Source organism: Quercus robur, chromosome 6, assembly GCF_932294415.1.
Source record: "Quercus robur chromosome 6, dhQueRobu3.1, whole genome shotgun sequence".
Classification (NCBI taxonomy): domain Eukaryota; kingdom Viridiplantae; phylum Streptophyta; class Magnoliopsida; order Fagales; family Fagaceae; genus Quercus; species Quercus robur.
In genome coordinates, this window is record NC_065539.1 from 45438313 (window position 1) to 45464225 (window position 25913).

Consider the following 25913-nt stretch of genomic DNA (forward strand, 5'->3'; position numbering starts at 1 on the left):
TTTGTTTGGCACCATCACTCACTTCCCATCACTCAATATTTTTCACACTATTTGTGGGCCCCATAACTGTCACCGGTGCAGCTTTTTCATTTTTTTTTTTCAGTACCCAAACTCATTAAACCCAGTGAAAAAAAAGAAAAAAGAAAAAGAAAAAGAGAACCGAATAGCCAACCCAGGAAAAGAAAAAAAAAGAAAAAAAAAGAAAAAGAAAAAAAGAACCAAACAACCAACCCAGGAAAAAAAAAAAAGAACCGAACAGCCAACCCAGGAAAAGAAAAAAAAAGAAAAAAAAGAAAAAGAAAAAAAGAACCGAACAACCAACCCAGGAAAAAAAAAAAAAGAACCGAACAGCCAACACAGGAAAAGAAAAAAAAAGTCAAAAGGTGGTCAAAAGTTACGGCTGTGGGTCCCTTATGTGTGTTTAATTACAATATTGCCATTGAGTTATGAGTTATGGAAACTGAAAACAGATTTGGTTGTTTTCAGTTTCCATAACTCATAACTCAAAAATCAGAGAATTGAATGATAGAAACAGAGTTATGGAAACAGAGTTATCGTTTGCCAAATAACTTTTTTGCTATGGGTCCCACCATTTTTGAGTTATGAGTTATGAGTTTTGGAAACTGAGAATTGAGTTATGGAAATTGCCAATCCAAACAGCCCCTTAGTTTTTAGTGGGTGTATCTTTTCACGTGATGGGCCGAATCCAGTTAATTAATGGTTGTATTTAAGTATTATTTTTCTTATACATCATCGATTAATACTATTATTATGTAGAATATACCCATCAAAGCGAAAGACAAACAATTATTATTATTATTATTTTTTTTTTTTTGAAACCAAGACAAACAATTATTTTTAAAAATACATGTAAGTTAAAAAAAATTATGTCACTAGACACGGTAGTAATTACGCGTGAACGGTGATGGAATATAGTTATATAGACGAAGTCTTTGGTCAATTGCGCGTTGTGAAAAAAGTAAGAATATTTAGCTCATTGTTTTGTCATTTCCTTTTCCCCTCAAATTTCTTGAAAAGATAAGCGGAAGAGTGAAGAGTCTTCTCGAAGGATCGCACCAGGGATCATGAGTTACGGGTGATGGTGGTAAAGTTGTAAATAACTAAAGGAAAGTGGGTCCCAGCCGAAGGTCAAGTCTCAATTTCAGCTGCAATCACCTCATTCATTCTCATTTTCTCTTTTCACTTTCGCATATTGCTCTGTTCATGTACCGAAAGGTAAGAAAAGTTTTCTCAAATCATCTGCTCTGTTCTTCACGCATCTGGGTCTGGTTTTTTTTTTTTTTTTTTTCGAAGCTGGTTCTCATTTTATAAGTTTGATCATATCTCTCTCTACTACTTCACATAAGGGAATTTCTAACAAATGTTTCTTACCCTTTGTTGTTGATTTATTTTTCAGATCTGCTTCATATTCATCGATCTTCTACACCTGTTCTGCAAAAATTTTTGTGGGATCCAGTGAGTGACATAAAGCTGAGTTTTTGAATTGGAAAACCCATTGAGATATTCCACCCAAACGACCCACCAAGCAGAGTTATGGGTATATTTGAGTCAGAGTTATAAGAATTGAGTGTGGAGATTTGAGTGATGAGTGACCTCCAAACCAAACAGGGCCTTAAGCTTATTGTTTTGTCATTTCCTTTTCCCCTCAAATTTCTTGAAAAGATAAGCGGAAGAGTGAAGAGTCTGCTCGAAGGATCGCACCATGGAAACTTCGTGGAAGAGGGATCTCCCTACTTTCTGTTTTAAAACCAATCCACTCGTAATTTTTGAAGTGCTATTTGCGTGTGTTGACTTGACTCATTCCTATTTTCATATACCTTCTCCCGTCTAGTACCCACTACACAACTTCCTCAACTCTTACCAACTACCATTCCCATTTCTAACACTTCTTTAGTTGCTTCTCATCTCCTCATTGAGATATTCACAACTTCTGCTCATAGATCTTATGGCTTTCCCTACCAATAGAGACCCCTCTTCTTCTTCTACTCCCCGATGGGAATACGATGTTTTCTTAAGTTTTCGAGGTGAAGATACTCGTAATAGTTTTACGGGCTATTTGTATGAGGCTTTATGTCGGGAGGGTTTTAAAACTTTCATCGATTATAACCTTCCGAAGGGAGAAAATATATCCGAAGAACTTTGCCAAACCATCGAATTGTCAATGATTTCAATTATTGTATTTTCTAAAAGCTTTGCATCTTCCAAATGGTGTTTAGATGAACTTGTCAAGATTCTTGAGTGTAAGAAAATTGGGCAGGTGATTTTACCAGTTTTTTACAAAGTGGATCCATCAGTAGTACGTAAACATGCGTTGATTGAATATGAAGAAAAATTCAAGGAGAAGGTAAAGAAGTGGAGAACAGCTCTAACTGAAGCGGCTAACCTGTCTGGATTTCATTACGAGGAGGATAGGTATGCATCTAATAATGAGCCTTATGCTTTAATTAGTTCTATACATTAATGGTTTGTATAACTGCCATATGCCAAATTGTGCTAGTATTTTTTCCTGATAATATTAATATTTTCGACTATTAGGGTAACTAGTCGCAAACTCACCCAATGTATGGAAATATGTAACTATTTTGTAATATGGTATAATGTATAATTTATTCTCTAAAATGTATTAGGGATAATTTGTTCTCTTTAAAAGTTAAACTATTTCTAAAATTATTTTTTTCTACAAATATATCATTCTATTATTCTGAGGTTTTTTTTTTTTTTTGGAAAAATTTAGGTGCATTTGATTGATATCATTCCATTTTTTTTTTAAGATAAAAGATAAAAATAATATTCTTTTTTAAGTGATCTATATAATTCAAGTTTTTGTATAGTGTGTTATGGTTTTTTTTTTTTTTTTTTTCCTATAACTAAAATTTTTAAGTTCCAAAATTAATTATTTGAATTTTTATTCTCTTAAGAAGATTATCATCATGATAACCAAACCTCATCACAAATTTACAATTGATATTACTCAAATAATATATAAACACATTCAAATACATAATCATGAAGATTATATTTTGATATAAACTCAAATTTTCACTTTTAAAATATCTAAAAATTAACTCAAACCAAAACTATAAGAGTGGTAGAGAGTACATGTGATAAATAACTCAAAGAATACACCACCAAAGTGTATCATCCAAAAGTAGAGACACAAAAAATAAAACAAAAAATTCATCAATCTAAAGTAGAGTTGCAAGAAAGAATTAATAAGGGAGAAAGAGAGAGAGAGAGAGAGCAATCATCTTTTTTTTTTTTTTTTGGAAGAGAATGTGAGACAAATAAAAAAAATGGTATAAAAGAAGATGAGTAGAAGAATATTCAAAAGAAAATATATAGTTGTAAATACAAAATTTTACAAGTCATGCTATGTAATAGAATAACATTAAATCATTATGTAATTTCATAGGATAACATGTATCAAACAAAGAAAATAAAATAAAAAGGATAAAAAATTAGAATATAACCAAATCATGTCAACCTAAAGTAGAGTTAAACAAATTCATCAATCTAAATTAGAGGTGTAATAAAGAATTAAAAATCCACCAAAAAAAAGAAACAATATATATATATATATATATATATAAAGAAGATGAGGAGATAGAGAAATTATAAGGTTAAGGTATAGAGTAGTGGGGAGATAAAAAGGTAGAAGTAAGGAAATGTTGAAGAATGTGTAATTATATGGTGGGAAATTAATAAGGAGAAAAATAATTTAAAAGGAGAAAGAAACTATTGAAAATTCGTTGATGATGTGGTGCTAATGTAGCTCAACAGGAGTGCAGCAACATTAAACACTATGTTTCAACTTTTAGATATATATAGATTAGGCTACAAAGTATATTTTCAACTATTAAGGTAATTAGTCTACAAAGTCATAACATCTACAAATTATTCAAGTAGTACATGTGGGCATGCAAAATGCTTCCTTGCCCACCCAAGGGAGTTCCATTCAACTTCTTGCCAAACGGCTAAAACTGATTTCTTATATTAAAAAAAAAAAAAAAACCTTTAAATTAATGACAATTCTCAAATTTATAACTTACATGAATTTCACTTAGATTAAAATTGTGTTAATACTTAATAGTAATGCACAAAATTATACATCTTTAATTTGTCTTTAAAATTGTGTTACTAGTAGTTGTAATGCACAAAATTATATACCTTGAATTTATCTTGAATCTTCATACTTATATTTGTAGCTAATACAAATGGTTCTTATGTTATCTGATTTGCAGCTACCCTGAACCTCAATTTATCTGAAAAATTATTGAAAAGATATCAAGTATTAAATTAAGTCATACGCAGTTATTTGTTGCTAAATGTCCAGTTGGAGTAAATTCTCATGCAGAGGCCGTAGAATTGCTTTTAGATACAAACTCAAATGATGTTCTCATAGTAGGGATTCATGGAATGGGAGGGATAGGTAAAACTACAATTGCAAAAGCTGTTTATAATCGAATTGCTTATTGTTTTGAAGGAAGCAGTTTTCTAGAAAATATTAGAGAAAGGTCAAGGACAAACGAAGGAATAATTCAACTACAAAAGACACTTCTTCATGACATCTCAGGAGATAGAAAATTGGAAGTGAGTTGCATATCCAAAGGAATTAATGTGATAATTGATAGACTTTAACCTAAAAGGGTTCTTTTAATCCTTGATGATGTGGATGAATCAAGCCAAATAGATTTTTTGCTTGAAAAATGTGATTGGTTTGCTCCTGGAAGTAGAATTATAATAACAACAAGAGACAAACATGTGCTAACTGCTTTTGGGAAAGGAACTTTAATGTATAAGGTTAACAAAATGGGTCCAGATGATGCTAAGGAACTTTTCATTCGATATGCTTTTGAAACAAACAAACCTGAGACAACTTATTTGCAATTGGCAGAGAAGATTATACGTTTTGCTTATGGTCTTCCATTAGCTCTAAAAATAATAGGTTCTGATTTGCGTGGAAGAAGTTTACTTGAATGGGAAAGTGCATTAGAGAAGTATAAAAAGATTCCAAACAAAAAAATTCTAAATAGACTCAAAATAAGTTATGAAGGATTGGACCAAATTGAACGAGATATTTTTCTCGATATTGCATGTTTCTTGAAGGGGCGAAAAAAAGATTTTGTTCTAGATATATTAAAGGCTTGTGATTTATATCCAAATTTTGGTATTGCAAAACTTATTGATAAGTGTCTCATAACTGTTGATTGGAATGACATCTTATCGATGCACGACTTGGTAGAACAAATGGGAAAGGAAATTGCTCTTCAAGAATCACAAGTGCCTGGAGAACTTACTAGGATATGGCGTTATGAGGATGCTTGTAATGTTCTAATTGGAAATACGGTACAATTCCTTCCTTTTCACTTTTTTTCCTCTTTTTAACAAGGTAGAAGAAAAATAATTTTTTTTTTTTATTAAGGTAGAAGAAAATATAAGTTTCTCAATATATTATTTCTTTACAATCACAAGATTGTTATATTTTAGAATATTTTATTTTGTAGTGTGGTTCACTCAATATTTTGTTCAATTAGGGATCGGAAAAAATTCGAGGCATAATGTTGCAGTCACTTGAGCTAGTACCGGTACAGTTGCAACTTCATCCTCAAGCTTTCAGAAGAATGGAAAATATCAAATTTCTTATATTTAAAAATGTTTACGTTGGTAATCGACTTGAATATCTCCCAAATGGAATTAGATTTCTTGATTGGCCTTTCTATTCCTTTTCCTTGCCATCCAATTTTTGTCCTCGACAACTTGTCTGCCTCAACATGCCTCATAGTTACAATAATATGGAGCAGCTATTCAAGCAGGTATGATTATAATTTTCTTAATAATGATTTTTTCAATTTTAATTTTAATTTTTTTGAAGTAAAACTTTTTTTTTTTTCTACAGGAGTTCCCATTCGAAATATTGAAAGAAATCAATTTCAGTAGCTGTAAATCCATTCAAAAATTACCTGAGTTGTGGACTCCAAATTTGGAGAAATTAGATCTTTTATATTGTGAAAATTTAGTTGAGATTCATGAATCCGTTGGACTTCTCAATAAGCTGAAAACTTGGAATCTTAGTAATTGTCGCAAACTTCAGACTCTTCCAAGAAGACTCAAGTTGAATTCCCTTGAACATTTTGATCTTAGACACTGCTTAAGGCTTAAGAAGTTCCCTGATATTCATCCAGAAATGAAATGTTTAAAATCACTATTAATGTTTCAGTGTGGTATCGAAGAATTGCCTTCATCAATTGGGTATCTCACTCAGCTTCAAAAGTTAAACCTTATGGATTGTCGTAACCTTAGGCGAGTTCCAGGTAGCATCTATAAATTGCAAAAACTTGAATCATTTGGTCTTGCTAGTAACATATTTAAACCAATTTCCAATTCTTTTGATGACTCTTTCGGATATGGGTTTGTGAATTTAAAGAGTCTTCAACTCATCAGTCACAATATAATTGAATTAGATTTTGTGGAGTGTCAGTACTTTCCGGCATTGGAAATTCTACATGTAACAGCCGAAAATATTGTTACCATCCCTAAAAGCTTTAGCAGATTAACTAGATTAAGGCGACTTAGTGTATTGCATTGCAAGCATCTTCGGGAAATTCAAGGGCTTCCACAATCTTTAAGACTTTTGGAGGCAATAGACTGCAGTTCGTGGGATCAACAATCATCAGGCAAAATGTTGAGTCAGATCTGTCTCTCTCACTCTATCTCTCAGTTATAAAGAAACAATTTTATTACCTTTCCCCAAATACATATATAACTAGATTTGGTAAACTACAGGCTATTGAAAATATTGTTAATTTCAAGCGAATGGGGATTCAAGGCATTTTAACGGATCCACAGTCCTCAACCGGATTATCGCATCAGCTGCCTTTTGTCTCTCCATCTCCCTCGCTCTCTGATGACTTGGAATCTGAAACTGTGATCTTTGATTGTGTATTTGTACTACCAGCATTTGAGATTTCAATGGAATTCAACCACCAAAGTTTTGGAAATTCCATATCATTTTTGGTCGGTCGGAAATTTCCAAAACCTTTTGCTGTCTGTGTTTCTTTTTCGCCAATACGGCCATGTCGCTACCTGATTTATCTTTCCATCAATTGTTGTGAAACTCTCTACCTTTGGCGTCGTTATGATTCCATCCTCGGGTGTAAATATTTGTGGTTATTTACTTTATCTCATCGGAAATTGCAAAAGCATTTGAGAGACTCAAATTTATCTGAACAGAATGAAGTTAAGGTTATATGTAAAATCGAGAAGTGGAATAAAATATCTTCTTCTTATGAGCCAATAAATCCTAAGGGTTTAATACAAAGGATGTGGGTCCATGTAGAATGCATCTGTTGTCCTCATATATCTGGTATTCCTTCCTAAGTTGCCCTTTCTGAGTGCTATGGATAACATTGAGTCCCCAACTTTTACTAACTCTGACTTGTTGCTCAGATATGGATCACAGCGTTTCCAGCAAGGAAGGATATTTAGGGCATTCAATGGAAACAACAAATGCTGGGTTTGAATCTGGTTTGGAGGGCTTTCATGGTGATTTGAATCTGTCATTATCGGTCCCTAACGTCTCTGAGCTACCAGCATTTATACCTCTTAATGATGGGAGTGATTTAAGCTCGTTAGAAAATGAGTCAGAAGCAGGAGAGCGTGAGTCTGACTTCGGCTTGGACGAGACAGATTCAGCATTAGGCTCAACCATCGGTGATGGGTTTCATTTGGGTTCTTCTTCAAAGAGGACAACATCTTGGTCAAAGTTCAAAAAATTCTCCCGCTCTTTCTTCTCATGGTCCTCCTCCTAGTCGGCCCCCTTTACACGTATGTATTACATCTCCAAACCCTCTTTGCTTTTGGGTATTCTAATGGTACTGTTATTAATGTACATTGAGTGCTTGGTTTGTTTTTTAGACATATATACATAAAAAGTGCATGTTGTAAATTGGGTTTGTTTCAGTTCAGACTTAAGATATTCTTATTCAAAATTTTTTTTTTTTTTTTTTTTTTTTTAATTTTATAACTCTCTTTCAACTTTTTTTTAGATTTACAAGTTTGTTGTGGTACTTGTTTTCCTTAAAAACGGTTTATAAAGCAGAAAGAGAGTTTTGGCAGTATCACCCTGATGAGACTGTAGCTTGCTATATCTGTCATGAAATGGAATGTGTTTTTGTTATTGTTGGAATAATATGGTGTTTGAAAAATTAAAGTATAAATTTTAGTTCCAATTAATACAACACTCACTAAAAAAATTAGCATTATTGGATATTTGGAAAATTTAATTATTAAATTGCATGTTTTTTAGGCTTAAACCAATCAGATTTTATTTACTATTCGAATTATAAACTTATTTTTTATGTATAATTTTACACTACAAAAAGTTAAAATTTAAACATTTGATTGAAATAATAGTTATTTATTTTTTAAAAATTTTGTAAGCATGTAGAATATAAGCAAATGCATTTCTTTGTTTCTTTGCTTAATACATTTCTTTTTGAGTAAAATAATAGGTGAATGCATTTTTTTTTTTTTTTTAAAAAAAATTATTTTGCATAGATAGCAAATATATAATTAAAAACCATCTTAAGAGAATGTGAGTATTGTCACTTTTCAATTGAAAACAGAAAAAACAAAAACAAAAAAGAGAATTGAACTTGATTAATGATTCTGGATTTTATTTAGATTATATGAGAAGATCGGCGCATAAGTGATCTCTTTGGCACAAACTTGATATGATTTATTATAATGTGAGTAAAAAATATAAGGAATAATAGCAATGATTGTCACAATTAATTTATAGATTATGGGAAGAAAACCCACAATATAAGGATTAAGTAGGAGATGAAATTAACAACTAATAAGAGTAAAATGAGCAACATAGAATCCTTATATTCTCTTTGGCATGGGATGAAGGTAATTACAAAAATGACCTCTTATCCTTAGTGATGCTTACTTGTAGCCACAGTCAGGCCTATCCACGGGTTTAGCTGGCTCGGTTTTGGACCCAACTCGGACTTGACATGCTGACGTCGGGTGGAGGGCGGAGGAACTCGAAACTGACCGGCGGCATCAATCGGTTTCGGGTGAGGGTGAGTGTCGGTGGTTTGGTCGGTCGCGGGGATTTGAAAAAACATCATTGGGATCTGCAAAAAAGTTGCTAGAATCTGTAAAATGTTGCTGGAATTTGCAAAATGTCATCGGATTTTGCATTTTTTTGGCCTGATTCTGCATTTTTTTCACCAGATTCTACAAATTTCGTTAAAAATTGCTAGGATTTGGTCGGATCTGGCTAAATCCAACCAAATTTGGTCAAGATCTCACTGGATCTAGCTTGATTCTATCAGATTTTTCTCGGTTTTTATATAGCTCAGTTGGGTTCGGGTTGGTTGGGTTTTGGAGAAGCAAACCCGCCACTCAACCCATTGATATCGGTTCTTGGAAGGGAAACCCCCCACCGACCGACTGGAGCTTCGGTTCGGGCTGAAATCGGGCCAACATCGGGCGGGTTGGTCGGTTTTTCGGGCACTAGTCGGATCTGGACACCCCTAGCTATTGTGACTCGAACTCTTTTAATAAATTGTTCTTGAAGTAGTACAAATGTTCCAATGATGTGACAAATTTTTTTTTTTTTTTAAGATTTGGGTTGAATGTATATGGTTTGAGAGTTTTGAATGGACGGATTTCTTTGATTGCCTTTTTAGACCTTTTATTCTTGTATCCTAAGTGTTTTGCAAAAGTCCTTACATGGATCAAATGAAGTTAATCCCTCTTTGGTGCGAATTAATTGGTAGAGCAATTAATTATCATGATTTGGAAAAAGTTTTACCAAATGGATCTTCTTTATGTTCTTTTGAATAAAGATCTCCTTTCATAACCAATAAACTCTACACCCCATAATACTCATTATTATTCTCTAGATTGGTGTTGACACTCATTGTTTCAGGCTTTTTAATGATGTGAAGTCACTATTTTTTTTTTTTTTTTTAACTTCTTCTCTCCCCCATCTTCAATTAAAATCATGAACTACTTTCGCATCCACATACCACATTACCACATGCCTCTCCCATCATATTCTCTCTCTCCCATTAGATTATCTCTCTTCCCCTAACTCTATTCCTAAACTATTTCCTCTTGAATCCCAGCAAACTCTGCAAATTCTTCAAAACCATCCTAAATTTAAATCTCAAACCCAGATTACAAAGAAGAGAAAGCCCAACAACCTTTGCAAATTTGTCAAAACAATATTTTATTTAGATCCCAAACTCATCAAGCCCATATACAAATTTCATATGAATCATCAAACTCAGTGAAGCCCATCAAGCTTTGCAAATTCATCAAAACTGATGAAGCACGATTTCACCTCATCAGTATGATGGACGATCTGAAGATCCTGTTTTAGAAAAAATACTAAGTGGATAATGACACCAGTTTGGGGCCTGCCAAGGACCCTCTGATGCTTAAATTAGTTTAAACTCTTTAGATATAAGTAATTTGTAGAGCAATCTAAGTGTGTATGTGTTTTTGTGTGTCCCATTTACCTGGCTTTCTTGGCTTTTTATAGCTTCTGCGCGTATTAATGCTTTGTGTAATGTTGCACTACAACTGAGGGAGTTATGGCTCGGTGATGACCACTTAATCCCAGCTTTTTACTGTCCATAATGGTTATTTAAATACACATTATTAGATGGTAGTAACGGTTTCACAATCATTTATCACTCAATCATTGAATGTTGTCTGGAATTAATCCACTTACGCTCGTTCATACTCTTACTCGTCATTATCATGGATAGTTTACAAATACGGACAAGCATTTATATGCTACTTGTCAAAAACCATCCTAAATTTTGATTCCAAACTCATCAAACTCATATATAAAAATTCATACGAGTCATGAAACCCAAATTGCACAAAAGAAGAAGTAGCGGCAACAAAGAAGAAGCAGAGCATGTTAAGACTCACTAAGCCAATTTATGGCTAGCACAAGGAAAAGTATTTCTGGTTGAATTCAAGGACAGCTAGGCCTCCTCAAGAAAGATGGAAGATTAGGAATGGAATTAGGAACTAGTGAAATGATTCTGATATTGTTCATGCATTCCTCTTTCTTCACATTACAATCCCCTTTTATACTCTCATGCTCTCTAACTAACTCACTACCAAGTAACTAACTAACTGCCAAAACAATTCAGCACATGACTACAACTTAGCACATGTCTAATTACAATTCAGCACATGCTTTTCAATTTAGCACCTATTTAGCACATGCTTATACCTCATACAATTCAATTCCAATTTTCTGGATGACTTGGAAGGGACCAAAATACCTAAGAGACAACTTGTGAGAGGCTATGTGCGCAATGGATTGCTATTTATATGGTTGCAACCTTAAGTAAACCCAGTCACCAACTTCAAAAACCCTATCTGATCGATGTTGGTTAGCTTGTAGCTTCATTGCATTTTGAGCCTGCACCAAATTGTGCTTCAGAAGAGCAAGTAGCTCCTATCTAGAATGCAGCTACCTATCCACAGCCTCAACCTTAGTGGTACTAGGGATGTAGTCAAGGAGTTTTGGAGGAGGAACACCATAAAGTGCTTTAAAGGGAGTGCACTCGGTTGAGGTGTGATAGTTAGTAATGAACCAAAACTAACACAATGGCAACCACTCAACCCATTCAGCAGGTCTGTCACTAGTAAAGGACTTGAGGTACTACTCTAGACTATTTACCACCTCAATTTGGCCATCAGTCTGTGGGTGATAGAAGGAAGACATGGTCAATTGAACACCCTGCAACTTTATAAGCTCAGACCAGAAAAGTGATGCGAAAATAGGATCTCGATCACTTATAATAGAATTGGGCATACCATGCAACTTGAACACATGTTGAACAAATAGGGCACCTCATGGTTTTGTTCTTCCCCAGGTTGCGTTGGGGAAAAGGCCTCTGCATATTGAAGGGAGGTCACTCCTTATAAGCACATCCCCATGTGCTTCCCTAGGCGATGTGGGATTCCAAGAATTGCAAGATCCCTTTTTTTGGGTCACTACAATCCACCCCCCTTACGGGCACACGCGTCCTCGCATGTGGGGCTCATACTTTCAGCTAGGGCATGGCCAGGGACGAATGCAGGATTTTAAGCCGGGGGGGGCTAGAGATAAGCAAAATTTTTTTTTTTTTCAAATACGTATCCATATAGTATTAATAAATTATCAACCAAGACAAATACCCAAAAATCATTGTTTCTTAGTATATTAAGATACAATCTACTAACAAAAACAAAAGATGCGAAACACTATTGTTTCTTAATATATTAAGATACAATCTACTAACAAAAACAAAAGATGTGAAACACTATTGTTTCTTTATACAATCATCTATGAAAAGGGAATTCGACGCTCTTTCAAATCTTCAAAATCATCTACTATTGAATCCAAACTAAATGTCGAAGCTATATCCTTTTCAATGTATAACATCAAAGAGTCATTCAAAAAGTCATCTTTCATTTTGTTTCGAAGTTCAGTTTTGACAAGTTTCATAGCTGAAAATGCTCGCTCTGTAGTAGCAGTAGAAACTGGAAGAGTAAGCACAAGTATCACCATTCTATAAACAAGTTTGTATTGTTCTGAATTTTCAGTTCTCACTAACCATTGAGACAACTCAAATAAACTTTTCAATTTTTTGAACTCTGGATCTTGGACTACATTATGCTCAAAATGATAAAGCTCCTTCTCCAACACTTGTTTGTCATAATCTGTGAAATCTTGTGGATAGAAATTCTTTACCAACAAACAAAGATCACTAATTCTAAAAGATTTTAATGCCTCTCGATGTTCTAAAGCTGAGCTAAGCCTAAGCAACTCCATTGCATCTTCATTAAACCGATAATTTAGTTCCTGTAGTTGAGAATCTATTGTAGCATAAAAAATATTTACTCGATAATGATGCTCATTTGTAACGTTATCTGGTTGATTACGAGCTCGACCTCGCCTCGCAACATAACGAGCATTCATATCCAGGACATCAATGCGATGCTTCTCACAAAATGATATCACAGTGGTGAGTAAGCCATCCCATCCATCATCTCTAAATTTTTGGATAAGTGCTTTAGTAGATGAAACTAAATGCATAGCATTTAAAATGTCTTGAGATTGGCTTTGCAAAGCTTGACAAAGTTTATCAGTGATCTCCATAGTTTCCTTCTCAAGATGCAAGATGAAAACAAATTCAAATGAAGTTAAACCTTCATAAGCTGACTCTCCTTCTGCCCGATTTTCTCCATCAATTGCACCATCAATTATATTTTGTAAAACTTCAACAGTTGAACTAAACATCCTTAATAAGCTAGAAACTGATCTAAAATGTGAACTCCAACGTGTTTCTCCAGGTCGTTGTAAAGTGCCAATTTGATTAAGTCCACTTCCAGTCTCAAGCTCTTCAAGATCAATCAAACGTGCTATTTCATTAGCATTGGCAACTTTCAATTGCTCATTGCGCTTGCATGAAGCACTAACAATTTTGATCAGAAAAAGCAATGTAAGAAAAAAATGACTAATGGGAACAACTTGTTTTGATGCTTTTACTAATGCCAATTGTAAACGATGTGCAAAACAATGGATATAGTAAGCATATGGGCAATCATTCAAAATCAAAGCTTGTAATCCATTCCACATACCTCGCATGTTGCTTGCTCCATCATATCCTTGCCCTCGAATATTTTGTATATCTAAGCAATATTGAGATAACAAAGAATATATCCCCTTCTTTAGAGTCAAAGCTGCAGTGTCAACAACATGAATAAGCCCAAAAAAGCGTTCTTTCACAAAGCCTTCTGCATCAACATATCTAAACACCACAGCCATTTGCTCTTTCATGGACTCATCACGAGCTTCATCAACCATTATGCAAAACTTTGCATCACCAATTTCTTCCTGAATGGCCTTCTTCACTTTGGCTGAGAAAACATGTAGAATTTCCTTTTGAATCCTAGGTTATGTGTAGGTTGTATTTTTTGGAGCTTTTTCTATTATTTCAGCAACCTTCTCATTCCAAAAAGTCACAATACCCAATGATTCATGAAAGTTCCCACGATTTAATGAACTAAAACTTTCATCTCGACCTCTAAAAGCTATAGCTTGAAAGGCAAGATATCGCACAATAAAAATTGTGGCCTTCAATTGCAACCGATTATTTGCAATTTGTTCAGTAGTGAAATGATCAACTACTCTTTGCAAATGCTGCGATTGGTTTATCAAATCCTTACACATTTGCTCAGCAACTCTATGAGCTGAGTTAGGATCTTTTCCTATATGAACTTGAAAAGAACAATCTTTGCCCCCAACCTTTTTCCAATTTCTAAATCCACCAACAATAAATGTATTTTGTCCCACAACCACATTTGGATTATGAAAGACAAAGCAGGGTAGACAATAAGCTGCATCTGTTGTAGGAGAATATTCAAGCCATTTTGAATTATTTCTATACCAAGAAGCTTGAAAACTACGATTCTGCTTTCCACTTTTTTTGAATGTCTCTAGAGGAGGTTGGTGCGGACCTTTTTTAATGTAAGCCCGTCAAATTTCATCACGTTGATTAACATGATATTCCCATATTTGTTTGCGTGTTCCGGGATCATAATCCAAAGAATCAAGGTCAATTCTTTGAAATTGTGATTGAGAGATTGGAACATCCGCATTTTCCGGAATTGGAACATCCGCATTTTCCGGAATTGGAATAGCAACATTAGTTGTTGGCAATTCCACGTTGACTTCAGAAGAATTTGAAGTTGAACCTTTTCTTTTGAAAAAATCAAGCATTGTAGTTGATTTTTTCATGATCTACAAATAAAATAAAAATTATATAAGAATTACCGTTATTTTTTTTAAATTTGTGTGATAATTTCTTATATTATATGATTTATTTTTTTTCTTTTTGTCTTTTGTCTGCCTTTAATATCTTTGTGTTTAAACTGCCTTTATTTATGTCTCTGTGTTGTCTCTTCCTTTATTTATATCTTTTATGTTTTTTGTATCTTTGTATTGTCTCTTGTCTTCATCTTCCTAATTCTGACCCACTAACCCAAATATCCAATTAATCCCACTACAGACAGTCAAGCACTACTAACAAAAACTTTTCTTAACTTTACCCCTTTTTTTTTTTTCTTTTTTTTTTTTTTTTGTTTTCTCCCCTGTCGCTTGTCTTTGCCCAACAGCAACTCCACACCACTTTTCCCTATCCCCTATTATTATGTCCAACTAATGTCCAACACTCCAACTACCGGTCAACAAAGCATCTAACTCTATCTATCATTCTATTTCTTTTATCTATATAATGCAAGGCAGCAAGAGCCACAAACACAGTCACAAAGCCAAAAACCCAAAACAAAAACAAAAAAAAAAAAAAAAACAGTTCAGTTCAGCCGCAGCACAACACAAGCACCAAATCACCAAATCAGTTATCAGTAAAAACTAAAAACACAAACAAGAAACACTCAAACACCACAAGCACAACTGCACAGTTTCTTTGATTCTCAGAATCTCAGATCACAGATTCACAAGGTTTTGAAATTTGAAGGAAAAGATAAGAGTTAAAGAGTAAATACCTGTGATTCTGTGAACTGTGATTCTGTGAAGGCTCGAATCTGGGCTGGGCAGATCGGGAAATGGCAACCGGCGGCAGCAGCGGCAAGTGGATCTCGTCTCGCGTGGCGGCGTGGGTCTCGCTCGAAGCAGCTGGGTTCGCACTCAGGGACTCTCTCGCTCTCGTCTCGCTCTCGTCTCGCTCTCTGTCTCTCTCAGTCACGGCGTCACGGCGACACCGCTGCCTCTCTGTCTCTCTCCGTCTCGCACTCTCGCTCGTAGCTCTCGCCTCTAGGTCTCCAACTTTCCTTTCTTTTCTTTTTTTTTTTCTTTTTTTTCCTTTGGTTTTTGCTTTCTCCGTTTGGTTTTGGACTGCTGAGGCTGAGATTTTTTCTCTTCTTTTTTTTTTTTTTTTTTTTTTTTTTTTTTTTTTTTTGTTGTGGATTGACATGGGTTATGGCCTTATGGGCTCTGCTTTGCTCTGAGCTGGCCGGATGATGGGCTAGGGGAAGGGGGGTTCATGCCGGATGATGGGCTAGGGGAAGGGGGGCCGGAGCAAAAATGTCAGGGGGGCCCAAGCCCCTATTTTTTTATTTTGGAAAAATTTTACTTGCTAAAAATTTTTTTTTTTGGGCCCAAGGGGGGCTCGGGCCCCCTTTGCCTTGTAACTGGGTCCGTCCCTGGGCATGGCTCTGATACCATTTATAACGACCCCATCCCAACTGTGTAAATATTGTCCACTTTGGGGCCCATACACCTCATGGTTTTGTTCTTCCTCAGGTTGCGCTGGGGAAAAGGCCTCTACACATTGAAGGGAGGTCACTCCTTATAAGCACATCCCCATGTGCTTTCCTAGGCGATGTGAGATTCCATGCATTGCAAGACCCCTTTTTTTGGGTCACTACAGTGGAAGACTATAGGCCTCTGCCCTTGCATTAGAACAGCACCTATACCCACACCTGAAGCATCAGACTTAATAACAAAGGTTTTAGAGAAGTCTAGTAAGGCTAGGACATGAGGGTGCATCACAGCAGCATTGAGATGATAAAAGGCAGAATCAGCTTCAGCAGTCCACCTAAAGGAATCCTTCTTGAGCAAATAAGTCAAAGGTGCAGCAATGAGACCATAATTTCTGACAAACTTCCTATTGTAACCAGTGAGGCCTAAAAATCCCCTTAAAGCTTTCACACTAGTAGTAGGCCATTGCTGCATTGCCAAGACTTTCTTAGAATTAGTTTTAACACCCTCACTTGACACAATATGCCCCAAATACGTCACCTCAGAACAGCCAAAGGTACACTTGCTCCTCTTAGCATAGAGCTGGTTTTGAAGCAAAACACTAAGCACAGCCTTCAAGTGATTCAAATGATCTGCTAAGGACTTGCTATAGACCAAGATATCATAAAAAAATAAAATAAAATAAAATAAAAAAACCAGAACAAACTTCCTTAAAAAAGGTTTGAAAATGTCATTCATAAGAGCTTGGAAGGTGGAAGGAGCATTTGTAAGACCAAAGGGCATAATTAGGAATTCATAGTGACCTTCTTGAGTCCTAAATGCAGTTTTGGGAACATCCTTAGCTTTTATTCTAATTTGATGATAACTAGACCTTAAATCTAGCTTAGAAAAGATCATAGAACCACATAATTCATCAAGAAGTTCATCCACTACTGAAATGGGAAACTTATCATTAATAGTAACTTGGTTTAGAGCCCTATAATCTATTTACATTCGCCAAGATCCATCAGCTTTCCTAACTAACAAAACAGGTGATAAGAAAAGATTTTGGCTTGGTCTAATAGAACCAACTTCCAAAAGCTCCTTAACAATTTTTTCAATCTTAATTTTCTGGAAATAAGGGTACTTGTAAGGCCTTCCACACATTGGTTGAGTGCCCTCCATGAGAGTAATGTTGTGCTCATGTCCTTAAGATGGAGGCAAACCTTGAGGAATCTCAAACATAGCTACAAATTCTTCCAATAAGGATTCCATTTCAGGTACAGGTTGGCTGGGCTCTGCAGTAAAGAGTTGGACTGTGATCTGCAACAACAAGCCTCTCTTAGCGGGTTTCTTGAAGAACTGGTTTGCATCTTGAAAGGAAGAATGATTTGGCTTCAATCCCTTAAGAAGCACTGATTTTCCTTGCCAATGAAATGCCATAGTGAGAAGATTGAAATCCCACTGTATTAATCCCAATGTTTTGAGCCATTGAGTGCGCAAAACCAAATCACACCCTCCTAAAGGAAACACATTGAGATCCGTACAAAAGTCATGACCCTGCACTTGAACTTGCCGGTCTTAACAAGCACCAAGTGTCCTCACTGTGGCTCCATTGGCTATTTTGACATCAAAGGCTAAGGCGGGATCAATTGCCAACTTCAAGCTTGAGCATAAACCATAATCCAGAAAATTGTGGGTACTGCCAGTGTCAATAAGAATCACCAAGTGTGGACATAAAGGGGAGTCGCCACCTAGTTTTTGTAATGGTCTAGGAACCATATATATAGTGTCCTCTCAAGGAAGGACCATTGATCTTACTACTAGAGATATGGGTTCGGAGTTAAGGTACAGTCTTGGGAAGGTGTTAGGCACCCAAAACCGCCCAACCCTAAGGTTGGCTTCCTCCCATTGTGTCTTATGTCTTAACCCTATTAAAGGTACATTCAACATTGTATCTATACTCACACACACGCTAGCATACATCTAACAATCAGCATGGCATCAATCATCCCAAAACCTAATCACTCATCTATCATGGCATATCACAACCCAAGCATACATCTATCTCATCTCATCCAAGGTAGCAAGCATATCACAATACGGTAGCATCAACAAGGCATTAACATTAAGCATATTCCAAACATCCAAGCATAGCATCATGGTATTAGCCAAGCATATTCATCATGTTCATAAGCCATATCATGCTCATCATCCCAATCAAATGCATGTTCATGTAATTATGCACAACTTACCTCACTTACCTCATAACACCACAACATTTATGCATCAATACATGTTCATGTGATTCAACCAAGATAAAACCCTAATTATCAATTCAACAATCAAAGCATGTGAAGCATGTTATTCTACTAACCCTAGGCCTAAACATGTGAAAATTAGACTCAACAAGACTTAAATAGAGGATTAGAACTAAGAAAAAAAATCAAAATTGCAAGAACTCTAAATTTGCATTTCTTGGCACGAGTATGCGTATGCAAGCCTCTAGTATACGTACGCATACATAAGTATGCACACGTATACACGCCCAGAAACACAATTTTAAAGCAAGCAACAAAATAACAATCAAATCAAACCAAACCTAACATGCTTCTAATATAAAACTAAACAACCTAAACTAACAACAAAGATATCAAAGATAAACAAAACAAAAATCTATTCCTAGACATGCATTGGATCTAACAACAAACAAGAGCAACACTTAACATATCAAAACATACTTATCAATATATCAAATCATATCAACTTCCTAATCAAAAAATGATGAGATAAAACAAAATAAAACAAAACAAAACAAAACATATTTCAAAGCATGAATAACATATAAATTAACTAAGAATAACAAAAACACAAATTATAAAAGAACCAAATCAAGGAAAAGCCATGAAGAGAGACTCATCTTGTTATGGAATACAAACTTGATAGATATTTAACTAGCCCCTTTGTGCCTATACAACAAGATTCAATGAGATATCAAGGTAAAAGAAGATTTCAATAGTTTATAGGCAATCACAACTCAAAAACAAGATTAGTTTTAAAAGGGGTTTTGAGAAATCAAATTACGAAAATAGTCTCTGCCTTAGAACTAACTAAAGAGAGATTTTTTATTTGTTAAAAATGTGCAAAGGTATTGTGTGTGTGTGTTTTAGAAAAGAGAATTAGGGTTTTAGAGAAGATGGAGGCTAAAAAATGACTCTGTCTAGCTAAGGTTTTGATTGGAGGCATAAGGTGAGTATTTATAAGTTAAAATTAGGGTTTTCAAACTTTTTAATGATCTTTGGATATTCTTAAGGGTCCATGGGCTGGCCCACATCAAAACAATATGTTTTGGGCCCTTAAAGTGAAGTTTTAAAACCTAGAAAATCGGACAGCCCAATTGGCCAAACTTCAAAAAGTCATAACTCACTCAATTTAAGTCCAAATTAGGCAAAATTTGTGTTCAAATTGAAGCCCAGGATGTGTCTACTTTCCAATAAAACAAATATCACTCAAAAATTTTGTATATCAAAAGTTATGGCCAAAATAGTGAGCAAAGGTCATTTTTCAGCATCATTTTTAAAGCGATTTGAGCACTTTTGAGTTGTGATTACTTCCAAACTATCAAAATAACTTCAATTACCTTTTGTAGACATGTCAAGCTTATCATTGGGACCGGAGACTAAAGTTTATTAAATGGGTACAAAATAAGGTGTCTACACCAAGCATTGCCCATAAATTCGACCTTCAATTCTTATTGTACTTGGGGAAGGGCTGCCCACTAATTCATACAATGTTATCTCAGGTGTGTCTTGTAGAAATTCTTGAACTTTTGGAAATATAACAAACCAATTTGCATCTAACTCCGCAAGTTTTGGACCAAAGGAAGGTAATTCATGGAAAAATGGTACTCCCTCTAAAAGGAAAATCTTTGCTCTTTTACAATGATGTCCACTCTACCACTTCACATCACAATGATAACAAAGACACTTCTTCCTCCTTTTCTCCATTTGAGCAATTGTCAATCTCTACAAAGGCACCCTTGTTCTTGATTCTGGTGTGGAGTTGTTATTCTCAGGCTTAGAAGTTCCAAGAATGGATGGTCTTAAACCATTATAGGAGATTTTGCTATACTTCATGCAACTCTAGAGGTACTCTTCTTGCATCTTAGCAAGTCCAAAGGCTTCATCGAGAGTCTTGGGACTCAACATCTTCACTGGGAGCCTCACCTCATGCTTAAGCCCACTAAGTAAACAGCTCAGTTTGTGAGGCTCAGACAACCTTCGAACTCTATTAGAAATAGCTTCAAATTGCCCCTTAAAAGCAAGAACAGACGAAAGGTCTGCTTCAATCTAGTGAGTGACTTCATAGGATCATCATAAGAAGTTGCACCAAATCTCACGTGCACTACCTTAACAAATGCCTCCCAATTAGTGAACGACCCAAAATTCTTAGTATCTTGAAACCAAATTAAGGCTTCCCTTTCCATGTGATAAGATGCCATCAAAACCTTTTGGTGTTCTGGGGTATTGTAATAAGCAAAGAACTGATTGGACTTGTAAATCCATGAAGCTGAATCTACCCCTGAAAAACGAGGAAACTCTAATCTCAAGAGCTTGGCACCTGGCACAAGCCGCACAACAATGGAGGTTTCCATATTCTGAGTTCCTTTCTGGTTTTCTTCTTGAACTCGTATTTTGTGTCACTCAATCGTTGATCAACCTTCTGCATAAACTGGGCAATTACACTTAATTACTGCTTCATCTCGATCAAGGTTTAATCATGTCCCTCAAACTTGGCAGCCAATGCTGCAATCTTCTCGCAATTAGTGGTGGATCTTATCTTTGCCATGGATCACTTACTGCTCTAATACCAATTGTTAAGACTCACTAAGGCAATCTGTGGCTAGCACAAGGAAAAGTATTTCTGGTTGAATTCAAGGACAACCGGGCCTCCTCACGAAAGATGGAAGATTAGGAATGGAATTAGGAACTAGTGAAATGATTCTGATACTATTCATGCATTCCCCTTTCTTCACATTACAATCCCCTTTTATACTCCCCTGCTCTCTAACTAACTAACACTAACTAACTGCCAAAACAATTCAGCACATGACCTAATACAACTTAGCACATGTCTAATTACAATTCAGCGCATGCATATCAGTTCAGCACCTATTCAACATATGCTTATGCCTCATACAATGCAATTCCAATCACATGCTAATGTATTCGATATAATGCTATACAATCTCAATGCGTTCTATCAGATTAGTGACAATGGCAACAACTGAGAGAGAGGTGAGAGGCGAGAGATTTAGATCTAAAAGGAGGAAAAGAGATTTTAAATGAAAATAATAATAATAAAATAATAAAAAATGATTATTTACATAATATAGAGTGTATAATACATAATCTGATGTGAGTATTTTTGAGAAGTGATTGTGTTAAATAAAAAAAAAGCTAAAATAGACATAAAAATTTTAGACTTATATAAATAAATAAAAAAGGTGTGCACTTTATCACACGAGAAGTGTTATGTCCACAGTTTTTTTACAATAAATCATAGGTGATTAGTTATCATTAGTTTTAATTTAAACCTATCACTGAAATTACTTTTTTGTCCCACCAATAACAATTCGTAACAATTTGTCACTTATAATTTGTTGTGAAAGTGTTGTATACATAACATTTCTCTTATCATATGATCTTTGATGGTTATTTGTTACGGATTCAAATCTTGTACAAATAGAGTATACTAGGGTATTGCATTTCAATCTCAATAGTTGCTTTTAGAGTAAGTCTAGTGCCATGACAATTTCTACTATTTTTGCCACAACTTGTCTACGTGGAGAGTTGTAAGTGGTGGAACTAAAATAGTAAGTCCATTTGGGTTCATGATTTCACCACTCATAAGTCGCCATATGATAAAGTTGTAGCAAAATTGTGGAATTAGTTGTATTACTTGACTTAGAGCATCTCCAATAGGCTCTCTAAACATGAGATACTCTCTATTATAGAGAGTAAACCCACAAAATGACACTCCAACAGATGAGCTACTGTTCATTCTTCAAATATTTTTTTTTCTATTATTATAATAATAAGGTACCCCAAATCTACCTCATATCTCTTCAGTTTCCCCCAATATTTCAAAAACTCCCTCACAATCTCTTCCATTAGATATTTTCCCGGGATACCCATGGACATCTAGCAGCCACCATGTCCTTCACCATCACCATCGGCAGTGCTTGCCGGTGTGGTCCTCCTCTGTTAAAGTTACTCTGTCTCTCTCTCATATCAGTTTCTCTCTCTGTTTTCTCATTCTCTAAAGCTCACCTCTGGCAGAGCTTCTTCTTGAACCCTCACTACTGCCATTGGCAGTGATTACTACTGTGTCACCACCAGTAGTGGCTGCCAGGTCCCCCTCATCTCTCTCTACTGTCTTTTCTCTTTATACTCGCCTTTTAGAAATGACAAAAACTCTTGGCTTTTATTTTGTTTCAAATTTAATTAGTTTGATGACTGCATTGACTGGAATGTTCTTTGTTCAGTGTAAAGCTTGATTATTTTCTTGGGTATAAAAAATGGGTCTTTTTGGTTAAGGTCGAATTTGCTGTGATTGAATGGAAAGTGGCCTGCTTGTATTTGCTATGTGTATAGGTCTCTTGGCTTTGGAATTAACTGAGAGTGAGTATTTTCTGTTTGATGGTGAGCTTGTGTATGTGTCCTTACTGTAAATCCATGTTATGGCCTTATGGGTATACATTTTGTTTGAATTTTGGGGTTTCAAATGAATGGTGGTTGGATGGGCTTTTTAAGAATTGGGTTGATTTCAAAATGGATTTAGATGTGAGTACGTATTTTAATGTGTCAAGACTAAAGACTCAAAAAATGTCATTGTGTGTGTGTGTAAAATTTGTGTTCCAAGAGTAGGGGTGTTTTTTCTTTAACTTCTTTACCGTGTGTGAAATTTTGTTGCTTGGTCATGAGGTATGCTAAAAATTCCTTATGACCTTTTTCTTTATGCGTATTTAATTTTCCTTAGGTACTTGTTCTTTTCTTAAATTTGGATGGATTATGTAGATGTGTATTTTGCTGGTGGATGATATATTTCAATGTGTTGTAGTTCATTTTAAAGATCCAAACTGTGGCTCTTGATGGGTGAGCTTGTGGGGACATTTTTTTCTTGCTTGAATGATTACTAAGTTTAACCCAAAATTTTTAAGTAGTATATGTTATGGCCTCCCCAAAATATTCTAGATGAACTTTAATTCTACTTGGGCATTTCTATGTTATATAGATATGGTACTGATTTATAGGATAATGCAGAAATTGCCACTGAGGTTGCCACAATTGAGCTTATGAACAGAAGAGTTTGTTTTATGCATTTCTTTTTTCTTTTTTCATTTACAGAGGCTGTTATATGGAGCAATGACTATATCTCTTGTTGTCTTGTTTACAGGAAAAAATATTAGCCTTTGCCATCCAAAAAGTTCACTTTATCTTGCTAAAAAAGGTTTTGAAGCATTTCTTGATGTATTGAGGCCATGTATCTTGAAGTAAACAAGGCTAATTTTGACAGTTGAGTTTCCCCATTCATTCATACAAAACCTCTTACAAGGATGTAGAGTACAAACCAAGAAGAATGTAAAAATATTTATTTTTCTTTTCTTGATATTGGTTTGAGAATGTAATTGACTATATGCTTTTTATTTCTAATCTCTTGTATTACTCCAAGTTGAACAATTTTGATGTTGCATTACAATCACAAATTTATGCCAAAGATAGGAAAGATAAACAAGAAAAAAATTGATCCAAAAATGAAAGAAAGCGCTATTGAAATGTAACCTTGGATGACAAGAACAGGAGCTCTTATAAAATATACACGGGCAGCAAAAATATATTTGATAAATACCTTAAAATTTGGATAAATTTTAATCCAATTTAAAGTCCTTGAAAAAGATTCATATAGGAACGTGCAAACATGGCAATTAAATTGATCTACTCTAACCCATAATTGAGCAAGCTCGTCTCATTTTTATTATTCCGCCTCCCTCCAAAATGCATAGCTCTAGGTAACATCTAACATGAGAGTTGATTACTTGAATATCTAGAATTGCTTACTTTCTATATTCATAAATCTGATAGTCCAGCCACTTGCAAGGAATTTCGGCACAAAATAAGTTTCATTGAAGCTATGATATAGAACCTAACAAATGCAAGTTGAAGCCAAAGTGTAACGAATAAGATATATACCCAAGCAAAAATATTTCCCTTCAAAACAAAATTTGAATCATTCAAGTCGCTGCTGAACATGATAAATGTTAAAGTTTCTAAACGTATCCAAAAATATATAAATCTACAATAATTCTTTGGCATGGAAGAACATGTGGTCTTTACTAACATAAAACAATCTAAACTTCGGTAGTGATCTCTCCGGCCTTTCCTCCCTCCCCAAATGAAGTTATCAAACCAAGAACGAAGAATAACATCAATTCAATCATGTCATTCAACCTGACAAAAGAAACAAAAAAAGTGATTCAATGACAAACATATATATCAAAGATTCAAAATTTCTAATGAGCAGCAGACACAGGTGAAGCCATAAGATCACTACCAAATATGTAAGTTCGTTAAGGGTTTATCTTAGGAACATCAAGCTTAAGAACTCAGCTAAGGATTCAATACTAAAAGTGAAAACAAGCAGGTCGAACATGAGAATCATGAGATGCATTTAATTTCTTTGTAATCAATGGCAGAATAGAATAGCTGCATGCCATAACCCTCAAGGAATTTTGGAGTCTGACTCGCTTGCTGTGTCCTCGTAAAAACACGAGGTCTTAGAAGAAGCAAGGAAGCACAAGCGTGAAACTACAAGATCCATAGACTCCATCCACTTCAAGCTTCAAAAACCCATTTCCAAAGACAACTCAAACTAATATATTGAGTTTCTTGTTAAATTATCAGTTTTTACTAAAGTTTAAGCCATTAGAAAATAATGAATTTAATAACTTAATCATAACTCTTACTCCCTCTCTTGCTCTAGACATGTTAAATTACCAATTCTAACACTTTTCATACTAGACATAGAATGGTGAAGTTTGAATATTCGAATAGTGAAATTTGCTAGTCCAAGAACATTACAGCTCTAAATTGAATTGTCGTGTTAACTTCGGTTTTGATTTATTTTTCTTTATAGTTTTAATTTTAATTTTATCATTCTTTTTTTTTTTTGATCCATAATTTTATCATTCTTCAACTCTATTTTCTCAAGTTTTCGATTTTCATTATTAGCAAATATTCTTTACTCAGATAGGACCACATAACTTCATTGAATTTTCTTTTTAAATAATTTTTTTGGTAAGTAATATAACTTCAATGAATTTTGAAATTTTATGTAGAAAATTAGCTTTCCAATCTTGTTTTGTTGCAGGTAAGCGAAGTTTAAATTCAATTTTGACTTAGGGATGTTCCAGTTGGTAATAATGTCCCACTAGCTAGACCCATCCTATCTTGTTTCGTCTCACATGAGTTTTTCTCCCAAAATGAGCATAAGATGGGAAATAGCTTATTCGATTGCCTTGCCTTCAATGTACATGTATGTATGT

At 34.9% G+C, this 25913-nt stretch overlaps 2 protein-coding genes across 6 annotated transcripts; one reads left to right on the plus strand and one right to left on the minus strand.

Moving 5' to 3' along the window:
- The first annotated feature begins 1025 nt into the window (after nucleotides 1-1025).
- LOC126689008 (disease resistance protein Roq1) lies at nucleotides 1026-24024 on the plus strand. Of its 5 annotated transcripts, XM_050383978.1 has the most exons (8): nucleotides 1026-1236; nucleotides 1418-2433; nucleotides 4263-5367; nucleotides 5556-5834; nucleotides 5918-7384; nucleotides 7468-7845; nucleotides 19959-22723; nucleotides 23768-24024. In XM_050383978.1, exons 3-5 carry the CDS (start codon nucleotides 4813-4815, stop codon nucleotides 6743-6745), a joined length of 1662 nt encoding a protein of 553 aa, XP_050239935.1. In that variant the 5' UTR covers nucleotides 1026-1236; nucleotides 1418-2433; nucleotides 4263-4812; the 3' UTR covers nucleotides 6746-7384; nucleotides 7468-7845; nucleotides 19959-22723; nucleotides 23768-24024. The 5 variants fall into 5 exon arrangements, with proteins under 5 accessions (XP_050239935.1, XP_050239932.1, XP_050239936.1 ...); XM_050383975.1 differs by lacking the exon at nucleotides 19959-22723; XM_050383979.1 differs by lacking the exon at nucleotides 19959-22723 and having other exon boundaries at nucleotides 5264-5367.
- On the minus strand, nucleotides 12392-17752 carry LOC126690255 (uncharacterized). The gene is made up of 5 exons (XM_050385375.1): nucleotides 17536-17752; nucleotides 16552-16962; nucleotides 14602-14805; nucleotides 14080-14454; nucleotides 12392-13968 (listed from the first exon to the last, which is right to left on the minus strand). Exons 1-5 carry the CDS (start codon nucleotides 17750-17752, stop codon nucleotides 12392-12394), a joined length of 2784 nt encoding a protein of 927 aa, XP_050241332.1.
- Nucleotides 24025-25913: the final 1889 nt, after the last annotated feature.

Excerpts from the sequence above, each read along its gene's own strand:
- LOC126689008 (XM_050383978.1), top strand. The coding sequence starts at position 4,813 with ATGTATAAGGTTAACAAAATGGGTCCAGATGATGCTAAGGAACTTTTC. Across the intron at positions 5,368-5,555 it reads ATGTTCTAATTGGAAATACG|GGATCGGAAAAAATTCGAGG; the intron begins GTACAATTCCTT and ends TTGTTCAATTAG. Across the intron at positions 5,835-5,917 it reads TGGAGCAGCTATTCAAGCAG|GAGTTCCCATTCGAAATATT; the intron begins GTATGATTATAA and ends TTTTTTCTACAG.
- LOC126690255 (XM_050385375.1), bottom strand. The coding sequence starts at position 17,752 with ATGGCATTTCATTGGCAAGGAAAATCAGTGCTTCTTAAGGGATTGAAG. Across the intron at positions 14,455-14,601 it reads GGAATATCATGTTAATCAAC|ATGCAGCTTATTGTCTACCC; the intron begins GTGATGAAATTT and ends CTCCTACAACAG. Across the intron at positions 13,969-14,079 it reads GAACTTTCATGAATCATTGG|CCAAAGTGAAGAAGGCCATT; the intron begins GTATTGTGACTT and ends ATGTTTTCTCAG.